Source organism: Sinocyclocheilus rhinocerous, unplaced genomic scaffold, assembly GCF_001515625.1.
Source record: "Sinocyclocheilus rhinocerous isolate Xijiao unplaced genomic scaffold, SAMN03320098_v1.1 scaffold474, whole genome shotgun sequence".
In the NCBI taxonomy this organism is placed as follows: Eukaryota; Metazoa; Chordata; class Actinopteri; order Cypriniformes; family Cyprinidae; genus Sinocyclocheilus; species Sinocyclocheilus rhinocerous.
The window spans coordinates 496,989-518,525 of record NW_015644625.1 but is presented as its reverse complement, the minus strand read 5'-3'; the positions used below and the strand labels follow the sequence as shown (position 1 = coordinate 518,525).

General features: G+C 35.1%; 1 protein-coding gene across 1 annotated transcript; it reads right to left on the bottom strand.

Annotated features, from left to right (window-relative positions):
• Positions 1–1,269: 1,269 nt before the first annotated feature.
• On the bottom strand, positions 1,270–18,023 carry LOC107758528 (SH2 domain-containing protein 4A). Its single transcript, XM_016576278.1, has 6 exons — positions 17,953–18,023; positions 15,517–15,888; positions 8,312–8,459; positions 6,865–6,955; positions 5,654–5,927; positions 1,270–1,815 (listed from the first exon to the last, which is right to left on the bottom strand). Exons 2-6 carry the CDS (start codon positions 15,686–15,688, stop codon positions 1,667–1,669), a joined length of 834 nt encoding a protein of 277 aa, XP_016431764.1. The 5' UTR covers positions 15,689–15,888; positions 17,953–18,023; the 3' UTR covers positions 1,270–1,666.
• Between the last annotated feature and the right edge of the window lie 3,514 nt (positions 18,024–21,537).

Sequence of the window (21,537 nt, the reverse complement as noted above, 5' to 3'; positions counted from 1 at the left end):
GCTGTTGTAGGCTGTAAGGACCTTTGAAAGACTTGCCTGGAACTACGTTAGCTGTGCATTTCCCTGAAAATAACTGCACATAACGTTCATCAGTAGAACAGTCCCAATAGAACAGCCCCATATATATAGCCTATATTGTTTGGTGTCGGTACGATTTTTTAAAATGTTTTTGGAAGAACTTATTTATGCTCACCAAGGGTGCAATTTTAACAAACTTTTTTTGTATTTGAATATATTTTAAAATGTAATTTATTGATGGAAAAGCTGGATTTTCAGCAGCCATTAAAAGAATACTTTTTTTTCAGGATTTTTTTTTTTTTGATGAATAGAAAGTTCAAAAGAATGCCAATGCATTTAAAATATAATTTTTTAAAAACAACTTTAAAAGTCTTTGTAAAACGTCAATGTAATTTTTTGTTGCTCAAAACTAGCCTACATATAAAATAACATTATAACCAAATATGTTTATGTAATATTGTGTTGAATTGGAAGATTTGAATCATGTTGACGTGTGTGTATATATACAAACGTTTGCTATTGGAATTGCTACCATACTAATTGAATATGGTTATGGTCATATACATTACATATATATTACTATATACATGTAATGAGAATTTTGTTAAATTGAGCAATATATATATATAGACTGCCCACTGACTACCACTTAAGCATCTGTGCTAACCATGAGGCCACAGTTTCAACAGAAGGGTTCAGTCAGTACTGGTGTTACTTTAATTCCATCTTAAAGAAAAATCACCTGCAAATCAACTAAATTTTATGAGACTGAGTGACCCATCCCCTTCAGATCATGTATACCTTCCCTCCATCTCCCTATGTCCTTCTTTCCATATCTTTTCCTCTGTATCTATGCTCCCTCTATTTCCATGCACCTCCATGTCTCTTTTTGTCCACCCTGATCCTTCAGAGGAAGCGCGGAATAGAGGGAGATAAGGGAGAGGTCAGTAACTCAGCTGCATGAGCTCATTTGAGACGAGAGGGTCAGCATGACGGCCTGGCGCTGCCGTCTGTCTCGACCAGTCGGACGCACGGATGATAACTATCCCAGCTGCTGTTTCACAGTCTGGAATGATGGACTGTCTCCATCATGAACCAGATGCCGCTGAGTTATCAAACATGTGGCGATAATATGGAAATACATTTTACATCTATTCGTCCATCCATTCCACCCAACCATCTATCTATCTAGACATTGAAGGGCCTGGAACAGCATTCCTAGTTACATTAGCATTCAGCTCACACAACCAGTTAAAACCAGTTGTTTTATTTAATACAATATAACACCGTTATTTACAACCAGACAAAAAAGATGAGCCATTATCTATAAAAACATTAAACAATAACTTTGGTCATTCTCCCCTTAAGGAAACAAAGTTTATATATAAAAAACAAAAAAATAGACTATATAAGGCAGTAGAACAAATCTTTGAGTCCTCTGGAGACCACGTTCCTCTGTAAACAGTGTGAAAACTGAAGAGTGATGGCTCGAGCTGGGTCATAAGAAGTGTTTGATTTCCGTACAACGTCCGTCTCCAGCTGCGTCCACACCTGGATCTGCTCACATGCGCAAGTCTTTCTGTGTTTTTAGTTCGTTTTGCAGGTTTTTGGATACAATAGGATGTTTTTCAGGTGTGCAGTGTTGCTTTTATCTGACAGAGGGGGAGGCCAGTAGATGAGGGGGCTTGCAGGGGATCGGTGGTTTGACACATGGAGCATTACTGGTGTTGAAGTTCTTCCTGAGCTGAGCCACACGACTGCCATATGTCAGACCGCTATCCTTATCTTTCATCACTCCTTTAGAGATAAAGAGAAGAAGAAAGATTGTTAGATTAGACATGGAAACAAATAACTTACATAAAACTTATATAAACTTTATATATAGTTAGATTTTACTATTTTGTATAAATAATATGCACTATTTACATATAGACATTATATTGTAAATAATTATATTGTAAACACTTTACAATGTAATTATTTTTTTAAATAATTGTATTAAATCATTTACATACATTTAAGTGTTTTTAAATATATAAATTAAATATTTTTATATATTTAATTTTTATATATATTTAACTATATATTTTATTTATTTATTATTCATTCATTCATTAATGCCATTTTTGATTTTAGATTTTTTTTCCATTGAGCTTGTCACAATTTTTTATGGAATTGCCTTCTTTGTGAAAAATACATTAGTTGCTGCCATAATAATGCTGCATACCATATGGAATAGCCTTTGTGCCTGGAGCGCGTCTACGATGCCTTAAAATTCTGCTTATGTAGTCAGCTCACTGGGTTTTGGTTTAGAGCCACGATGACCTCAAGAGAGGTCAAGACTAAGGAAATAATCAAGCAGAAATTCGTGATTACGAGACTTTGACTGTCTGTAAATCACTGCTGACTTTAAAAAGCTGTTAGACCCCTGACACAAGCCCGTCGGGGATTATAATACATCCACAGCTGTCTCTCTCTCTCTCTCTCTCTCCCTCTCTCCTCCTTTCCACCCACTCAAGGCAGGTCTAGAGGTCACAAGAGGGAGAAGTAAGTAGAGCGACAGCAGGCAGAAGAGAAAAAAGTGAGAGGAAGAAAGTAAAGGACGAAGAGAGTACAAATAACAGGAGAGTGAGGTAGAGGGTAAAGGCTACAGGAGTGATGACTCAATTTGAATGTGTTAAACGGGGTGAGACAGGTGGTCAGGGAATAGGTAAAGGGGTGATTGAGGTAGAATTAAATGGGGGAATGGGGGTAGAAACGAGACAGAGAGACGGGGGAGGATGCTTGTGGGGACTGTGGGGGACTTCAGAGACAGATGCTGTGGAGAGTGAGACTCAGAGGAGAGGCCAGGGGAGAACTGTATTTTTAGACTCTCCCTGAGGGGTCTAAGCCTGGAGTTCCACCCCCTTCACGCTTTTCCTGTGAAACCGACTCTTTGCCATCACTTTTTTCCTTCCGCACTGATGCGGGGGTCTTTACTATGCCCTCTACTTGCAGTTTTTCCCTTGTATTCACGTGACACAATCTCTATATTCAAGTTGCAAGCAATGGCACGGCAACTCAAGATCGTTCCCATTATAATGACAGAAAATTTCCAACCAGGTGCAACGTGGCAAAGTCATCAGCAATAAACAATACATCGCACACAAAGACATTTTTGGGACACTGACACTTAAAGGTTTAAGTTCAGTTTGACTAAAACAATATTCTGTCTTTGTAAAATGTAACATAAACTGATTGTCAAAATTTTGTGAAATTAAATTAAATTAATTAATAAATAATAATAATAATCCATTCAAAAAGCTTTTTCACACATATGAATACATAACATACAGAGATTTATGAAGGGCTAAACAGGAAATATTATATAAAATCTGAATATAGCCTTTTGTTTTAAGTCTGAATATATAGATCTTGATATACATATCTTACAAATCTTGACATATAAATGTTTTCATATTTTGTATTTTATATTCAGACTATCTATATATATATATATATATATATATATATATATATATATATACACACACACACACATATATAGATGTATAGATATTCAGATTTACTTCTATACATATATCCATGATTTATATTCCTCAGTTTTGTATGTATACATTCAGATCTTTATCTATATATTTTAATTTACATTTGTCTATATATTCCAATGTACATGTATATATTCAGAATTATATATATATATATATATATAATCATAGCTGTCGCATGTTGAAAATAATATAACTGCCTATATAAATAAATAACTGCCGGTGCTTTGTTGTTGCAAATGCGTAGTGTAAACGGTTGCTGTTGATATATCTCCTGCTCTCATTTTAAATTAATGACTTTCGGTCGATTTGAGCTGAAGATCGCTTCAACAATAAAGAAAAATTATATGACGTCGACAACTTGTGGCGGTAGTGACGCAAGCAGTACCATGTGACAAAACTAGATCGTTCCTCTGGTTCCTACTAGACAGCTGTGTTGATTATAATGGGAGCAATCTAGTTTTGTCACGTCTCTCTCTATTTCTCTCTCAGGAGTTGAGCCGCAGTTCCTGTTGATGTTTCTCTGGCCGTTCCCTGCAGCCGTGACCCCCTGACTGCGTTATGCTGTCGCCATGGAAACGTGGGATCAGCGCAAATTCCCGCTCCAGCGCACACATATGCGCGCGCGTGTCCACACAAAGATTGAGTCAAACACACACACACACTGACTCACACACAATGACCCACACGTAAATCATAATTTATCCACTTTAGCATTCATTAAATTAACATGTATGTGCAATATTATGTGAGGTGACGACACAAACAACACCTGAGCAACATCTGCCATCCCAAGCTGACAGTCAGGTACAGGTGCGTTAATATGTTTGAATCATCTGAGCTCGTATTTGTTTTCTGTTTCCAAAGAAGTTTGGTTGTAGTTGATGTGTAGGTCTGAAGACCTAGCAAAGAGCAGCGCAAAGTTCCTTGTTTTTAAAAACATTAGCCGCAGCTAACAAAGGAAAGTGTTGCTGTGATTGGTGTGTCCTATAGGAGGCGCTCGCAGGCCTTACGTGCTGAATGTTGCCTGTGCTAATGACATTAGTCCACTAGATGGCGCTTGCTGTCTATTTACATTGACAACAACGTGAATGGCCCTTTCTAATTGTTAGGTTTTTATAAACCACATTTTAAACTAAATAATATATAATATAATATATTATATATGAAAGAATTTTTGTCTGTTACTTTTCTATTAGTAGGAAACATGTTTTTATCAAAATTAAATAAATACTACACACACAAAATTTTTTATTTTATAAATTAAAATAAAATATATAATTATTTTATAAATTGTTTTTAATGTTGAAAATAAATGTATTTGACGTCATTTATTATCTGATATTTGTCTATTATATTGGACAATTTGTCAATTATGTAGGGCAAATGTTTAATAGTTATAGTTATAATATATGCTTCATATTTATATATCTAGTTATAAATATATCATGAAGTAATATTAAACAATATTATAAGATTCATGTATTTAATATTTGGATAATATATAAAAATATATTAATATAAATTATATATACAATAAATGTTATACAAGATAAATGTTGATAATCTGGTGTTGTGCTTTTTTTGTTCTGTGATGTTTTATAATATATTGTTGAAAGAACACCTTATTTCATTATTTCAGATACTACTTCTGCTCTTACCTTTCTTAGTTACAATATAATATATTGTAAATAATGTTAAGTAATATTATAATATTTATATAATAGTGTTTATATAATTATAATTGTATATAGAAATATGAACATATAATATTTTGTGTGTGTGTGTGTATGTGTATATATATATATATATTATATTAGTTTTAATTTTAGAAATGTTTTTTATTTTATTTTGATGTTTAACCAATGTTCATTGCTAGAAAATTGCAAAATGACAAACTTTAGACATGTTTAAACAAAATAATTAGGCTACTATTAGGCATGAATAGATAAACAAATGCAATTAATAATAATTATTAATAAATGCTAAATAAATGTTTCTCATTGTTTCTTGTTCTGTGCAGTTTTTGTAGTATATTGTTGAAAGAATACCTGGGATTAATTCAGATTCTACTTCTGTGCTCTTACCTTTGTCTGGTGTGGGTGTGTCCAGTGGGTGTGTCTTGTTGTTGATTGACAGCTGCTCTTTCATTGCTCTGTGCAGTTGAAGCTCTCTGAGTCTGTCTGCTACTGTTGTCTCTGTGTTGCTCATATGTGATCTGTAAAGGCCCGTGTCGTCCTCCGCGCTGCCCGAATCTGAGTCATCTGTTTGGCCCCTGGTGTCGTCAGCTGACTGATCAGAACCACTGTCCTGCTTGGACTCATCTGAGACTGTCGTAGAATCGCTGAGCTCCTCTGGTTTCTGTGGCAGATTGAATGAAACTCATTTGTAAACACTTATAAAATCGGAGTTGACAAATTCAGAGACACAAAGAGAGATGGAAGTGTGTGTGTGTGTGTGTGTATTCCCTCTGGCAACATGGCACTGATGCCATCTGATACCGTTTAATTCTCTGCCCAGGCTCTAAACCATCTGCTCAGGGGAGCCTGGCCTGTCCAACTACACACACCCATCGTCTTATTATTATTGCTGCTCTTATTATTAAAGTCACACACATATACATGTGCATCTTCTCACACATATGCACATTCATATGTCAAATCACATGAAAGCACACTCATTTAAACACATGCACACTCACGCACACGTTCTAGTGGACTTTCCATTGAGGTCTGTTTTTATACCAAGCTAATGATATTCTTTTTCCTCCAACCCTGTGAATCTCATCTCATGCTTAGTGACCCAAAATTGTGCAACCCTATTTTTTTTTTTAACTGTTTTGTTCTGATTTGGTCACACAATTTTTATGTACTGTAAATTCATAGAAGTGAGTCATATTATATACCAAGATACAGAAGTTATGTGACATTGCCTTATCCTGAAAAAAAAAAAAAACACCAAAGGTAAAAGGCAAATATCATTCACAAAGTTCTTACTATTCAGCCTATGCCTCCGTAAGATGAATTGCGTGTTGTATTCCTCATTTGTAATTTGCTTTAGTTAAAAACATCTGCTAAATTAATTAATGTAAAATTTAAATGTAACAATTTATCTTTTTCTCGGGCCTATGTGCCTTCATGGCCATTTTATTGTTTTTTTATGACATTTTTGTGTGATAGTTTGGAACTGTGCTGGGTTGCCACTTCATGTCTAATACAACATCATTTCTGAAGCAGAACCATAAGAAGTGCTCTAACTACCCCAACTAATCTTTCTTTCTTTCTTTACCCCCACACACCTTAAGCAGTAGCTGGATCCCTGGTTCTGTACTGGTTTGTTGTGTTCTGCTGGGTTTGGTCAGGCTGCTCTTTACAGTTTCTGCTTTTGCTCTGTAAACAAAGAAAAACGCCATTAGCTCTGTGGTTTGAGAATAGTTAGATTGCTATTAATTCCAATAATGTTTGTATTTGAGGCATAGTGACAGTGTATTTTTTATCTGCTGTTAGTTAGTATGTATTTTGCCTGCTGTTATTGAGATTTATTATATGGCTCTCTGGAATATTTAATTCCAAGTCTATTGCGGTATTCAGATATTTTAGTACAATGACCATTAAAAGGCAACTAGATGTTCTAGTATGCACTCTACCATTCAAAAGTTTAGGGTTGGTAATTTTTTGTATGTTTTTAAATGTCTTGTATGCTCACCAAAGCTGCATTTATTTGTTCAAAATACAGAAAACAGTAATAGTATGAATATTATTACAAATTAAAATAACATTTGTCTATTTAAGGTATTTTGAAATATAATTTATTGCAATATGATTTTTATAAGTAACATTCTAGGAACCTTTGAGTAGTGATGATGAATATAAACTTTATAAATGTATCACTGTCAATTTTGAGCAATCAAATATGTCCTTTTTAAAAACATATAAACTTAAATCAATATTTAATGTCCATAATGTGTAGTCAACAATAATCCCTTCCATAGTGTATTTGGTCACACTTTATTTTAAGGTACAATTCTTAACAAAACTACTAACTACAACTTTTGCCTCAATAAACTCCTAATTCATTACTTGCAAATGCATGAACTGTTGAAATATACAGTGACTGATTTGAATGCAGTGTAAGTCACTTGTCAGATTCTCAAATGTTATACGAAGCTTTGTGTGAGCAACAGACCAAAACTGTCATCATTCACAGAAAAAAAGGCACATTCATGGGCCTCCAGCAATGTCTTATTAATAAACAAATCACTTGTTTGAGTCTGATTTCTTCAGAGATTTCTCATTAAAAACGGACTTATTTTTTGGTCTGTTGCACACAAAATTGTCTCAAAAGGTTTGGAATCTAGTGCACATGGCATATGGACTAAAGCTACGATACATTTAGCCTGCTTTTGCTTTCTTTTTGAAGCTTCAGTCTCCGCTCACTGTGACTGCATGGAAAAGGGCAACCAATTTTTATTTGGTCACACTTTATTTTAAGGTACAATTCTTAACAAAACTATTAACTACAACTTTTGCCTCAATAAACTCCTAATTTGCTGCTTATTAATAGTTAGTAATGTAGTTGTTAAATTTAGGTATTGGGTATGATTACGGATGTAGAATATGGTCATGCAGAATATGTGCTTTATAAGCACTAATAAACAGCCAATATGTTAATAATAGGCTAATAAGCAGCTAGTGAGAATTGGCCTAAAGTGTTACCATGTATTTCTATTATTGAGGGTGTTGTACCTGTTGATAGCATTAGGGTTGGCAGCTGTCTTGTTTCTCAGCTCGGACAGGATGAGTTTTGGAGATTTAAGCTCATCTGATTCTCCGATAATACACACATGCACATCACCATCACTGCCCAGCAACCAGCTCACACTTTTACAAGGGCCTGAGGACAAAACAATAAACATGCCAAGAAAATCAATATCTGAGAAACAATAAATAAATGAGCAACACAGAAACAATTAAGTTACAAAGACAAAGAGGCACAACAGATGCAACAGCTCATGATTAGCCCTTTTACTTGCTTTCTGAACATTTCATGTTATTTAAATCTTCTTTACTCAACCCAAGGGGATGAGGTTTGGCATAAAGCATATTTCGCCATTGACAGCCTTTTAAAATTGTATTCTGCCGCATATTTTTTTGTTTACAGACCTCTTTGAGATGTTAACCAGCCAAACCCTGAACCCTTGATTCCAATATTACGCTCTGTAATGTGTCCTTTTCACAGACAGATGGCGCTGTGACATTGAGTGAAATTGATCCTGCATACTGTAGGTCGCCTGCTCTGGTTTAGAAGTGTGTAAATGTCATTCAGTGTCTAGATGTCAATGCCAGCGTTCATCAGGCTTGTATTATCACCTTACAGACACTTGCACCGGCCCACAAAAGCTGTGAATCCTTCCCAGTCACCCTCATCATTATTTCAGTGTGATTTAGCCTTCTCCGATTACACCAAATGTTTGAAGGCATGAAATGAAGTGTGATCAACTGATATGTGGGGTTTACGTAAGAGGCGACAAAGAGGATCCTTGTGCGGATTGTAGGGGATTGCAGTTCACCTCAGCTAAATAATCTAAAAGTACATCATAATGCCATGAATATCACAGTGGGAATTATGGAAAAAATGTCAAGAATTTCCCAGCGTGAAACCGTTTGTTCCAGCAGGGGTTGATCTGTTTTTCTTTTCCATTTTTTATTTATTTTTTTGCTTGCACGTAAGGGAAAACCTAACACCCCTCACTTCCAGCAGAAAAGGTTACGTAAAGAACCGGTTCTCCAGGTCGACAGAAGCCACGCTACGACGAGGCAGATCAAATGGCTTCATTTCCATGCAGGAATGAATTTAGGGTTTCTGTTAGAAATCTCAGAAATGTTCAGTATGTGTTGCTGAAACTACAAAAGTTACATAATATAAAACTGGCACATCTTTCGGAGGTATTTTTTTCACGAATCTGTCTGTGTAGTGCTTGTTGCCAAGGTCACATGGTTCACCCACATATGCTGCTTAAGACATGGTGTGTGTGTGTGTGTGTTTGAAAGGTGATGTAACTGCATGGTGATGAATGTGTTTTTGAGGAGTGTTTCTTAAAGCATTATGACCCCATTGAGCAGCCCAGGGCTGAATCTGGCCAGCTGCACCTTGTATAGGAACGCAACTTATCAATGGTTGAGCTTCTCCCTCCCTTTATGTAATAAAACAACAAATAAAAGACAACAAGCCCTCAAAAATCTTTGTTCATACCATCCCATAGGAGACTGTAGAAGTAGAAGTAGCTCGGAAGTAGCTCGTTACTCCTTAAAGGTACAGTTCACCCAAAATGAAAATTCTGGCATCGTTTACTCGCCCTCATGTTGTTCCAATCCAGAATTTACATTTTTGGGTGAACTGTCCATTTAAGTTCCTTAAAATAAGCACAAATGAGATGATTGTGGAGATACATTAATGGCGCACTAGATTTAAATCAGCACAGCCAGCGAAGGATCGAACGCAACTGTTTTGAACGAGCGCACCTTTTTTTAACAACCAAAAAGTGGCTGTTTCGTTGTCTGTTGAGGAAGTACAAACGTCCCTGTCGGTGATAGCAGAGGAGCGGATCCAGCGAGAGCTTGTTGGGGCGACGCAGAATGAAAAAGTTTTTCAGGAGTCGCGGCAATAGAGGCGGCGCAACTATAACAACATGTGAATAATCCCGCCCACTCTAAAGCGGTAACGTTACTGAACAGCAGTGGAAACGCAAACCGAGCAGAGCCGAGTCGTACCACGCAGTGGAAAAGCGCCTTAAGAGAACAGGCCAGCGGTTCTCATCCAGGGGCCCTCAGCAAACTTCTAATAGTATTCTTATCAAAAATCTGTTTTCTCTTGAAGAACCAGTCTTGAAAAACCTGGATGTATAAGGAAGCCTAATTATAAAAGTGTGATTTCTACATCTGAATCAGTCATATAAATTAATAAAATCCTGTAATTCCATGAGAATTTGGATGCATTTCATGAACATACATTTTTTATATGCCAAGCTCTACAAAATAGTTCAAGTATATCAGGTAGATATTGTGAATAAAAATATATATATTTTTAAATCCTTATCCTGAATATTTATCCAGTAAATCATGAACAGCTGGAAGGGTTGTAGGTCTTTAACTGTTGCAGCCCTCTACGAACACCTTGGCAATTGAATCGCCATTGGCTAGTAAATTTTTTTGTTTACTTGCCAGACTGATAAATATATACATACACATATACATATATACACACACATACACACACACACATACATACACACATATACATACACACATATACACACACACATATACACACACATATACACATATATACACACACATACACACACACACATACATACACACATATACATACACACATATACACACACACATATACACACACATACACACACACACATACACACACACACATACATACACACATATACATACATACACACATAAACATACACACATATACACATACACACACATATATATACATATATACATATACATACATATATATATTTGTTTGTGAAATGGCACAGTTTTATAAATATCTGAAAGTACACTCTTAACATCAGTCAGTCAAGCATTATAATATGATAATCAATGTTATTTAATGATAAAGCTTTTGTAATTAGAATTAAAACTTGATAACCATGTAGAGTGAAGATTTAGTCGCATATGCGAGTGATTTACTCGCAATGTAGAGGGTTGTGTTGTTGTGGACAGTGCCTTGGAGTTAAAATGTTGGGAACCACATGTGTAGAGCAGTGAAGATGTGGTTAACACCTCAGATTATTTTGTTTTATATGGAATTTGTAAGTATGTAAACAAGTTTAAGACAAGCTGCATGCTTTAATTTGTCAGTAGTGTAGATTGTAAATGTTGATATTTGACATTAATATGTATAATCCATTATGTATCAAAAACTAGGGATACAATGTTGTGCTTTAAAAAGAGGAATGTTAGCCTATGTTATTTACATTAGATAATGCATTTGGAATCATAAATGCAGATATAATATTTATGCAACTTGTTAAATGTCAAAAATTTTGTTCATTGTTAGTTCATAACACCTTAACAAATGTTACCAGGACTTATTGTAAAGTGTTTAATTTAGTCGGTTTAGCTCACAGACTCATTCCTTTGGCTGAGGATTTGCTACACTAATGTGTGCTACTAAATGATTTGCACCTTTAGAGGACACATCTGGGAAAATAGGATGGGTCATGCTACAAAGACAGAGAGTGTGACATCACATCCTGTTGCTCATATTCATTGATGCATATTAGGTGTCTATAGTAATTCCCCAGGTTTATGTCTAGTCTGACCACACCTCTAAGTCTCCATTTCTGATTGCTGTCAAAGAGAAACAAGTGACATATTACAGAGATCTCATTGGTGATTTTTCTCTCCAGTGGGCTGCAAAAGAGTCTCGGGTACAAAGTTCCAGCGATAGCTCATAGTTTTGTTTGTCTGTGTACAAAAAGAACTGCCAACAGAAACTTCAACAGTATTTATCTCGACTTCCCTTGACGCAGAGCTGACACACAGTATCAGCTGAGGCGACTGAAACCGGCCACAAAGTGCTGAGCGAGAGAAAGACGGACACAGCTGCGTTTCACAATGCTGCCATTGACATGAGCTGTGAACCATGTCAGTTGTGTGTCCGTGGAGAGAAAATCAAAAGAGATTTGACTGTGTTCGTGTCAAACTGAAGTAAATGAATAAGAGTCAAACTGCATGACTGTGACACAGCAGCTCTCTTTTGTGCCCATTTGTGCAGCAGCTAAGCATACTTCACAAAGGCCCTGTGTTACATGTGACTCATGTGACTTGACGCTTTTTTGATGAGAAACAGAAGCCGGGGGAGAATACCAGCACTATTGATAGGAACACATATAAGAACATTTATGTCCTTGAGCAAATGCTGTTGTAAACGTCAATTCCTGTTCGGTTGGATTCCATCGTCATCATCACATGAACTGAATGTTTTTTCCCAGCCTGGGAACATGGGTTCAAGTTGTCATAGATGTTACGACCATCTAATGTTTTGAAATTCCATTTATATTTATGCTCTGTTACACAACTCTTGTTCTCAGTTTTTTCCTCATACTGTCATTTGCAAACCACACTATTGTTTTTTTTTTTTTTTTTTCTCTATTATCTAAAGAGCTTTCATTTTTGAAGGATTAGTTCACCCAAAATGTACTCACCTTTAGGCTATCCAAGGTATTGTATAGATGAGTTTGTTTCTTCATTGGAACAGATTTGAAGAAATTTTGCATTGCATCACTTGCTTAGTCAGAATTAAAGTTGATAAAAACATCACAATAATCCATAAATAATCCACACGACTCCAGTCCATCAATTAACTTGTGAAGTGAAAAGCTGTGTGTTTGTAAGAAACAAATCCATCATTAAGGCATTTTAACTTTTACCCATTGCTACTGGCCAAAATAGTTCATAATTCATAATAATGCTTTCTTCAGTAGAAAAAGTCCATCCATCTTCTCACATCAAAATTCACATATATGTTTACAACATATATGTTTGTTGTAAACACTGCCTGGTCTGTGCATATTTTTCTTCTGATTCAAATGAGATATGCTTTTTCACTGGAGAAAGCAATATTATGGATAGAGGACTGTTGTTGTAACCAGAAGCAATAATTAAAGTTAAAAACATCTTAATGATAAAAACATGCAGCTTTTCACTTCAAAGATGTTAATTGATGGACTGGAGTCGTGTGAATTATTTGTGGATTATTGTGATGTTTTTATCAGCTGTTTGAACTCTCATTCTGATGGCACTCATTCACTGCAGAGCAAGTGATATAATGCTAAATTTCTCCAAATCTGTTCTGATGAAGAAACTAACTCATCTACATCTTGGATGGCCTAAGGGTGAATACGTTTTCAGAATTTTCATTTAAAAATAAATGCATTGATGCTTCCATGAGGAAACTTTATAATCAAGGCAACCTTTTAATTCCACAAAATGCTTTTAGATGTTTAAAATGCTGTTTACACTAAGGAAAAATGTTTCTTTTAAGGACTGTTCACTGAAAGGTTCTTTGGGCAACCAAAAATGGCTCTTTTATGGTTGCTTTGTTTTTGCATGTTGTGCTTCCTGAGAACATTCCATGCCCAAATCTCTGGCAAAGCACATCCTCAGGCATTAGTGTAAGAAAGCCCTGAAATGTTTAGAGGAATTTACAGCGGCAGGGCCCCTACGGCATTACAGGGGTTAGACCCCAAACAAGGCTCAACTCTTTACAAATGCTGATGCTATGGGGATAAACAGTAATCTACTGCAAGGTGATTTGTATGTGGGTATTGTGTTGCAAGGTCAGTGTTGAAAAGCTGGAATTTGGCTCTGGTTTCACCCCTTACAGCTGTAGCATGTCTGTGCGGTATTGTTATGTGACTCTTTCGCACTTTCAGGTCACTTAATTTTCTTTGGCCTCAAAAATATGTGCTCACCTTGAAATGACGTTAGAACATTTTGCACAGGTATTGATTTTCTTCTTACATCAGTGAGGGCGTGTTAAAAGATTTATTTTGAGTTCCTTGTAACACGCTGCTTTCATATAGTTTGCTGGAACTGCGTAAAAGGATCTGCACAGACATTCAAAAAAAGTGAAACATTCTCTGATTGGCTATATTCACACAGCAAGGGGTGAATTTACTTAATCAGGCTCTAAATGGGTTGAAATAGCACTGACAGTATGTAAATTACACTACAGTTTAAAATTTGTGGTCAGTAAGATTTTGTTTTTGAAGGATATTAATATTCAGTCACAGTAAAGGCATTTATAATGTTACCACATTACATCAAATAAACACTGCTCTTTTGGACTTTCTTTTCATTATATAATCTTTAAAAAGTATCAAGTTTCCACAAAAAAAGGTTTAGCAGCATAACCGTTTTCAGCATTTACAATAAGAAATGTTTCTTGAGCAGGAAATCAGCATATTAGAATGATTTCTGAAGGATCATGTGACTCTGAAGACTGGAGTAATGATGCTGAAAATTCAGCATTATTTCACAATATTATTACTGTTTTTACTGTATTTTTAAAATCAAATCAATGAAGCCTCTGTGAGCATAAGTGAAAAAAATCTTATACTGACCCCAAATTTTTAAATGTAAATCGTTGTCTTTCTTTTCAGCTCAATTTATGTAAATTTGTCTCTATATTAGCTGAAATTAAAATGTCAATATTATTGCCAGCGCCTCAAGGAAACTAGATGGTAACTTTTTTCTAGAAAAAACATCAGTTTTTTTTTTCAGTAGAATTTTTCAGCATTTTAAACACGTTACATACTATAATACAAAATATTGAAAAATCTAAATGTACCCACATCAGTAATAAAATAGAAAAAATAAAATGCAGATATAATTGAAACAGGAAGATTGGGAAGTTATTATTGGTATTATTTAGAAAAAAAAAATAATACAAATATTTTTTAAAAACCGTGTCTTTTGAAACTGGTAGTTATTTCGATTATATTAAGTGATTGTCACACTCTTTAATAGCTGAAGTGTGTGTGAACACAATTTTTCTCTCTTCTAACAGAACTAAAGTATATTCAGCACTGCTGCTGTGTGAATGTAGCTGACAGTATTCACTGCACTGCTCACTACAATCACTATTCAAAAGCTTCTTCATTGGGTTCAATTCAACTATTGAAATGTGTCATCTGGAAAAAAAGTAAAAATTTCACCTCATGTGCTCAGTTTATACCGAATGGGCCTGTGAGGTTCAATTATGATGTCCCACATTTAAGAATGTGCAAAAACACTGTGGCGTGTCAGAGACACAAACGCATTTGACTGTTCTGTAAATAGTTTTTGTCTCCTGTTGATGCTCACAGAATGACAGACGTGGCTGTATTTTTAGAAAGGGTGTGAGTTCATACCTCTCTTTTGCCAGCACTTTTCTTTTTTTATCCCCTCCTTCTCTTCCCGCTCCTTCCAGCGCCTGACTTGTTCCTCTCTCATTTTGAAGAACAGGATCTTCTTCTGTTCCTCATTCAAGGCCTCTAGTACATCAGGGTCGATGTACATGTCAGCTAGGATTTGCTGCAGCATGTTGTGTCTGTTTGTGTGTTGTAGGCCTTTGAATAAGTGTGCTGGTATACAAAAACGCTCTCTGAAGAGTCCAGCTCCTTTTTTGGAATTGTTATCGTCCTTTCCTCAAACAAAAGCTTCCTCTATGTTCCAGAGATTGGCATTTTAGATCCTGCTGTTGAGTTCGTTCCTATCCCACATTCTGGCCATGTGATTCCAGTCTGAAAGAGAGAGAGAAATGGGAGGAGGTGAAAAAAAAGAAAGATCCATTTAAGCATCTGTTGCCATTTTTGTGCAGCCCCTCTTTATGGGCAACTCCTTTATATCTCTGCATTAATTAATCCTGATTTCACTCATAAAACAATAAAACCTTCCCACTCCAATTTCCTCTTTCTGAGGAGAGCAGAGCAGTTTTATTGTTCTTTCAGGAGGCTTAATGAAGCTCTTAGATGTTTTTGAGAATTTTTTTTGTGGAATATCTTAGTAAGAAATTTATAAACACACAAACACACACACACATATTAGAATGCGGGTTTTGTTATCACAAGAAAAATTAGCAACTAACAATTTCTTCTTTCTAAAGACAATTTCTTGGTATTGATGATTTAACAATCATTTTAAATTTATCATATACAGTACATGTGTAAAAACATGTCTGACCAAAATACGTAATACGCAATATTTACTTGTTTGGTTTTCACATAAATGTTAATAGCATTTTAACTTTTTTAAAACTAATTCAGTGTTTATATTATTATTTTTAAGTAAATAATAAATGGCACTTATTTTTTCAAGAATTTTTGCCTTTTAATGATGCTTTGTCTCTAAAATTAGACCACCTAAACATTTGTCTTTAAGGACAACCAAAAAAAAAAAAACGGCATAATTACTTTAGACATTACAAACACGTTCTCCATAAAAGATTATTCAAGTAATTTTTTGCATAATGGAATTTTAATGTACTGCACCATTAACTTAATAGTTCTGGATCTTTAGGCGCATATACCGTATACGTGTAAAAACTTGTCTGACTGAGTCATTTGAATATATTTGCCATTTCCTAGGACAAGCAGAAGTCAATGAGTGTTGTGATAGAATGCCTGTTTATGAACATCATAATTGAGCTGTGAACCCATTCAGGTATAAAATGAATGCATGAAGCGAAAAAATTCTCTTTTTTTCCCCAGATGACACGTTTCAGTAGTTGAACTGAACCCTAGGAGAGGCTTTTGAACACTGATTCAAGTAAGAAGTACAGTTTGAGATACTGTTGAGATCTTATCTGAAGCTTTTAAGGAGACACACTTGAGATAATCACACTCTCATTGCTGTCTAGAAGAAGCAGTTGTTATATTACAGTGATTCTCATTGTGATTGTCTCTCCTGTGGAGGTTAAAGGAGACTGTTGGGACAAACGTTCCTCTGAGCAGCTGTAAGTTTTGATGTTTTATGGTTTGATCCAGACTGCCGTTTAGTTGTGTTGACAATAGCAGTCTGTTTTATTCCAGAGCTCTGTGTGTGATTTCTTCTCTCTCTGTTGACTTTGGCTAAATGAGCATCTATATTTCTCTCCCCATTCACTTTATTTAGTTGTTTCTCATTCAGTAGCTCCATCCCTGTTGCTGTTTACACAGATTACTACAGCATTTAATTTCCTAACTCCCTCTTTTTCTTTATTTCTCTCTGCCAGAAAATTAATCCTACTCCACTACCATTTCTCAAACAAAGAGCCTCTCTATTCAAAACCAATCATGCACCAGGTCAGACATGTTTCTTCACCAACAACTAACAAAGCCATTCAAAACAAACAAAGAAGCAATAAATTCATAAACATCTGTGGTTTTTAATTAGAGTGATAAGAAACAAATACAATAAATGAGTTTATCTGAGCAAAACTAACAACCTGAGCATAAAATGCAATTAAAATGCAGCTGAAATAACATGCTAAAACTGTGATGATGCACTCCGAGAAGACTTTGAATTTGGGTATGTTAAGGATAGACAATAGAGACAGCCAGGGACTGAGACGTTTACACAAAGTCTCACAGCACAAAAGACTCTGGAAGTTGGCAAAAGAGCAGCTATAAGAAACAAAGCAGTAGAGAAAGCAGCTGTTAGATAGATCAGGAGCTGTAACTCTAACCAAAACAGTCTCAGTTGTTCACCACATGAGAGAGAGAGAGAGGATACAGAGAAAGAATGAAAAAGCTGTAAAGATGAGGACAAAGAGACTGCTGAGTGCTGATGAAGTGTGCTGAGAGAGAGGAAAGTGAACTTGTACTCACATTCAGAGCTGGAGGAGTGTGCTGTGGAGTTGTGTTAGTGAAACAGGCAGCAGCGTGTGTGAGTGTGTGTAAGTGTATGTGTGTCTTTCTCTCGGCTGCTTTTGTATTTGAGTGCACTACTGGTGTGACATCATAGCATTCTTCCTCCCTCCCTCTTTCCCTCACACGTCCCCACTCCAACTCTCCTTCTTTGTCTCCTCCCTCTCCCTCTCTATCTGTTTCAATGTGATTCATTGGCATAACAAAAACAGCTACATTTGAATTGCTAAATCAGCAGGTTAGACTGATGTTGATATATTGGAAATGGTAATGATTTACAATATACACTGTAAACAATTATAACACAAAAATTATTGGAGTATGTTTTACAATACTATTTCAGTCTTTCTACTTCCAAATTTCACATTTAATTGAATGTGTTACTTGTCATTTCTTTGTATTTTTTGTAAAATTTACAAGTAATTTTGGAATGGAAATTGTTTCTACACCATGTTTTGGTGTAGTTCAGCCAATGCATTAAGTATCATGAACTAACTGTGAAAAACAATCTTTAATGTTTGTAATTGTTCGTTATTAATTTACATTTGTTCATAAAGTTTGTTTAAATTAAGTATACTCATATACTATACAAGTTATACTTAATCAAGTATAAATTAACATTAAATTCAAAAATAATTTATACATTTGTAATATTAACCAAAATCAATAAGTGCTGTTAAAAAGTTATTTATTTATCTATTTATTGTTTGTTTGTTTGTTAGTTAGTTAATGTTTGCTATAGCGTTAACTGATATTAACATAAAACATTGTTGTGACATTTCTAAAGATCCTGAACTATTAAGGTAATGGTACAGTACATTAAAATTCAATTAATTATGTAATTATGCATTTTGTTGTGGGACTATAAGACAAAAATGTCTAGGTGGTCTAACTTCAGAAAAATGAGACAAAGTATCATTCAAAGGCAGAATTTCTTGAGAAAATAAGTGCCATTTAATAAAAAATAAGCACTGAATCAGTTTTAAAAAGTTAAAATACCATTAACATTTGCAAGAAAACCAAACAAGTGTATCAGATATTTGGGCCTTTTTATGAATAGGCACATTTCTTCATTGACATATAAAAAGCGTCTTAATATTTATGACTCAAAAAATAATTTATTCTCATTTTAAGTTCATTGTATTTTATGTATGTCTGTTTGAAAACTTTTTAAACGAAATCTGTCATTTTGAGGTCATCAGCAGAAGTAAATGAGTATTTACGGAGCAGCCAAATGCTTGTGTTTCTGTGACAGGTCACTGTCAGACTTGTCATTAATTCCACATTCTTTTGTGTGTGACATCATAATTGAACTTTAAGCACACAGACCTATTCAGGTATAAATTAAGCATATGACGCAAAAAAAAAAACTTTTTTCCCCCATGACGTGCATTTCAAATGTTGAATTGAACCCTACGGACAGGCTTTTGAACACTGACTGTCATCAGCAATGCAAACTGAGATACTGTTGAGATCTTATCTGAAGCTCTGGAGACACACTTAAGATTTACTACACTATCTATTAACTTTTATTGCTGTCTAGGAAAAATGATTCACATTGTTATTTGTCTTTCCTGTGGGGATTTTGGGACAGTTTTCATTCAGTTTTGGAAAAAAAAAAATTTAATTATTAAAAAATCATTAGATTTGTAAATAAATATTTTTAAATTCCTATTTTTAAATTATTTAATCAAAATAATCAATCATTGGTTACATTAGATATTTAATTTTTTCTTAAAAAAAAAAACATATAAATGTTTTTCACATATGTGTGAAATGTATCACGGTGTCTTCTATGCCAAAAACAATAGAGATGCAATAAATGAGTCAGAGAACAATGATGTCCACACATCACAAAACCCAATGACTGGCATCTCTATAGAGCTCTGACTGAATAGAGCTGTGAAAGCCACAGGGGTTGAGCTGTGAGTGTGTGTTGGGCAGAACTGTAAAAAAGAAGTGTAAAAATGTGAATTAAAGGCTATTCAGTTGGTACAGGAGGGAATCTCCACTCCACTACAGATGCTTAAAGTGTTTGTAGGTATGTGTGTTCTGCATGGATAAGAGGAAACCAGAAACAACAACAATATATACTTTGACCTCTAGTGCAAACAGAATACATCATTACATATTTAGGCCTAGAAAATAATGGTGCTTAACAAGTGATTTTCCCATCAAGCCTCACAAGGCAAGGTTAATTCAACAAGGAAATGAACCTGTTTTACTACAAGCCTCAGATTCAATTTAAAAGGCCCATCTCATTTATTCTGTAAACAATCTCCTCCTTTTCCACAATCACCTGACTTTTGTTTTTTAACACAGTCATGACTTAAACATGTTACACACCCACTATGAAGGGAGTCATCTGCTAAAGGAATAGTTCATCCAAAAATGGAAATCTCATCATTTACTCACCCCAGTATGTCAGTCTTCTTTCTGTGGAACACAAAAGATATTTTGAGAAATGTCTCATTGTTTTTTGTTCATACAGTGGAAGTGAATGGGGACCAGTGTTGTTTATTTTGCAATTTCTTTTGAAAAAGTGAGTAAATGATCACAGAATTTTCATTTTTGGGTGATCTATCTTTTTAACACATAACTTTTTGTTAAGAATAAATTAATTTTCACTGAGATTCAAATATGAGTCACATGATGTTTTGTTTTCCTACAATCGTGCTTTATAAATTTCCCTAAAAATTTCCTTTGAAATGACTTGACTCATGAAATGCGGGGTGTGTGCATTCTGAAAAACAGGAAGTGTTTGATAAAGTGTACTGACCTGTGTACTGATAAAGTGTACTGACTGTCATGTGACTTTCACCACTCTTTTTGAAATGGACCACATGGGTTCATGTGAGTACCGTTCACTCCATGTGAGCCTGCATAGACAACAATGGAGCGCAGTGCAGGTTAGGGTTCATGCGGTATATGTAAACACACACACTCACACACAGAGCATATTTGACTTTCAAAGCAATCCCGCAGACTGGGAATGTTTGAACACAAGAGATTTCCATAGTCTGTTGCTGTTCCAGGACCAGGGGTTTGGAACTGTGTTTGTGATCAGCTTCAAAATACACTTGAGGGATCTCATATTAATATGGCTATCTTTGATCAAGCTTGTTCACCCACACTGGAAAAAATGGTGTAGGCTTTTCACAGTTTTCACTTAGATTTAGTATATCACAAATAATAGCAAAGTGAAAGCAAGTAACACACGGAATTAGACTCTAATTAGAGTCTAAAATAGTATTTACAACTTTGAAAACTCTTTTTTACACTGCATTGAAATTCTATGAGATCCTACAGCAGTCATTTGAACCCAGTAGTGTTAATGTTAAATGTTGCATCACTTTTGGTATTTTCCCTGTGTATTTACATAAATGGAAATGTTTTTTAACTTTTGGCCAAATTAAAAATAGTGGCCTGCAACTCTTTTTGTTTTAAAGGGGTCATATGATGCTTTTTTAAAGATCATTATTTTGTGTATTTGGTGTAACAGAATATGTTGACATGCTTTAATGTTCAAAAAACACATTATTTTTC

Bases quoted from the DNA above. Each gene is read 5' to 3' on its own strand.
- LOC107758528 (XM_016576278.1), bottom strand. From the start codon at position 15,688: ATGCTGCAGCAAATCCTAGCTGACATGTACATCGACCCTGATGTACTA. The intron at 8,460-15,516 runs GTATGAACTCAC...TTTTGTCCTCAG, and splicing joins AAAGTGCTGGCAAAAGAGAG to GCCCTTGTAAAAGTGTGAGC. The intron at 5,928-6,864 runs GTGTGTGGGGGT...AATCTGCCACAG, and splicing joins GGATCCAGCTACTGCTTAAG to AAACCAGAGGAGCTCAGCGA.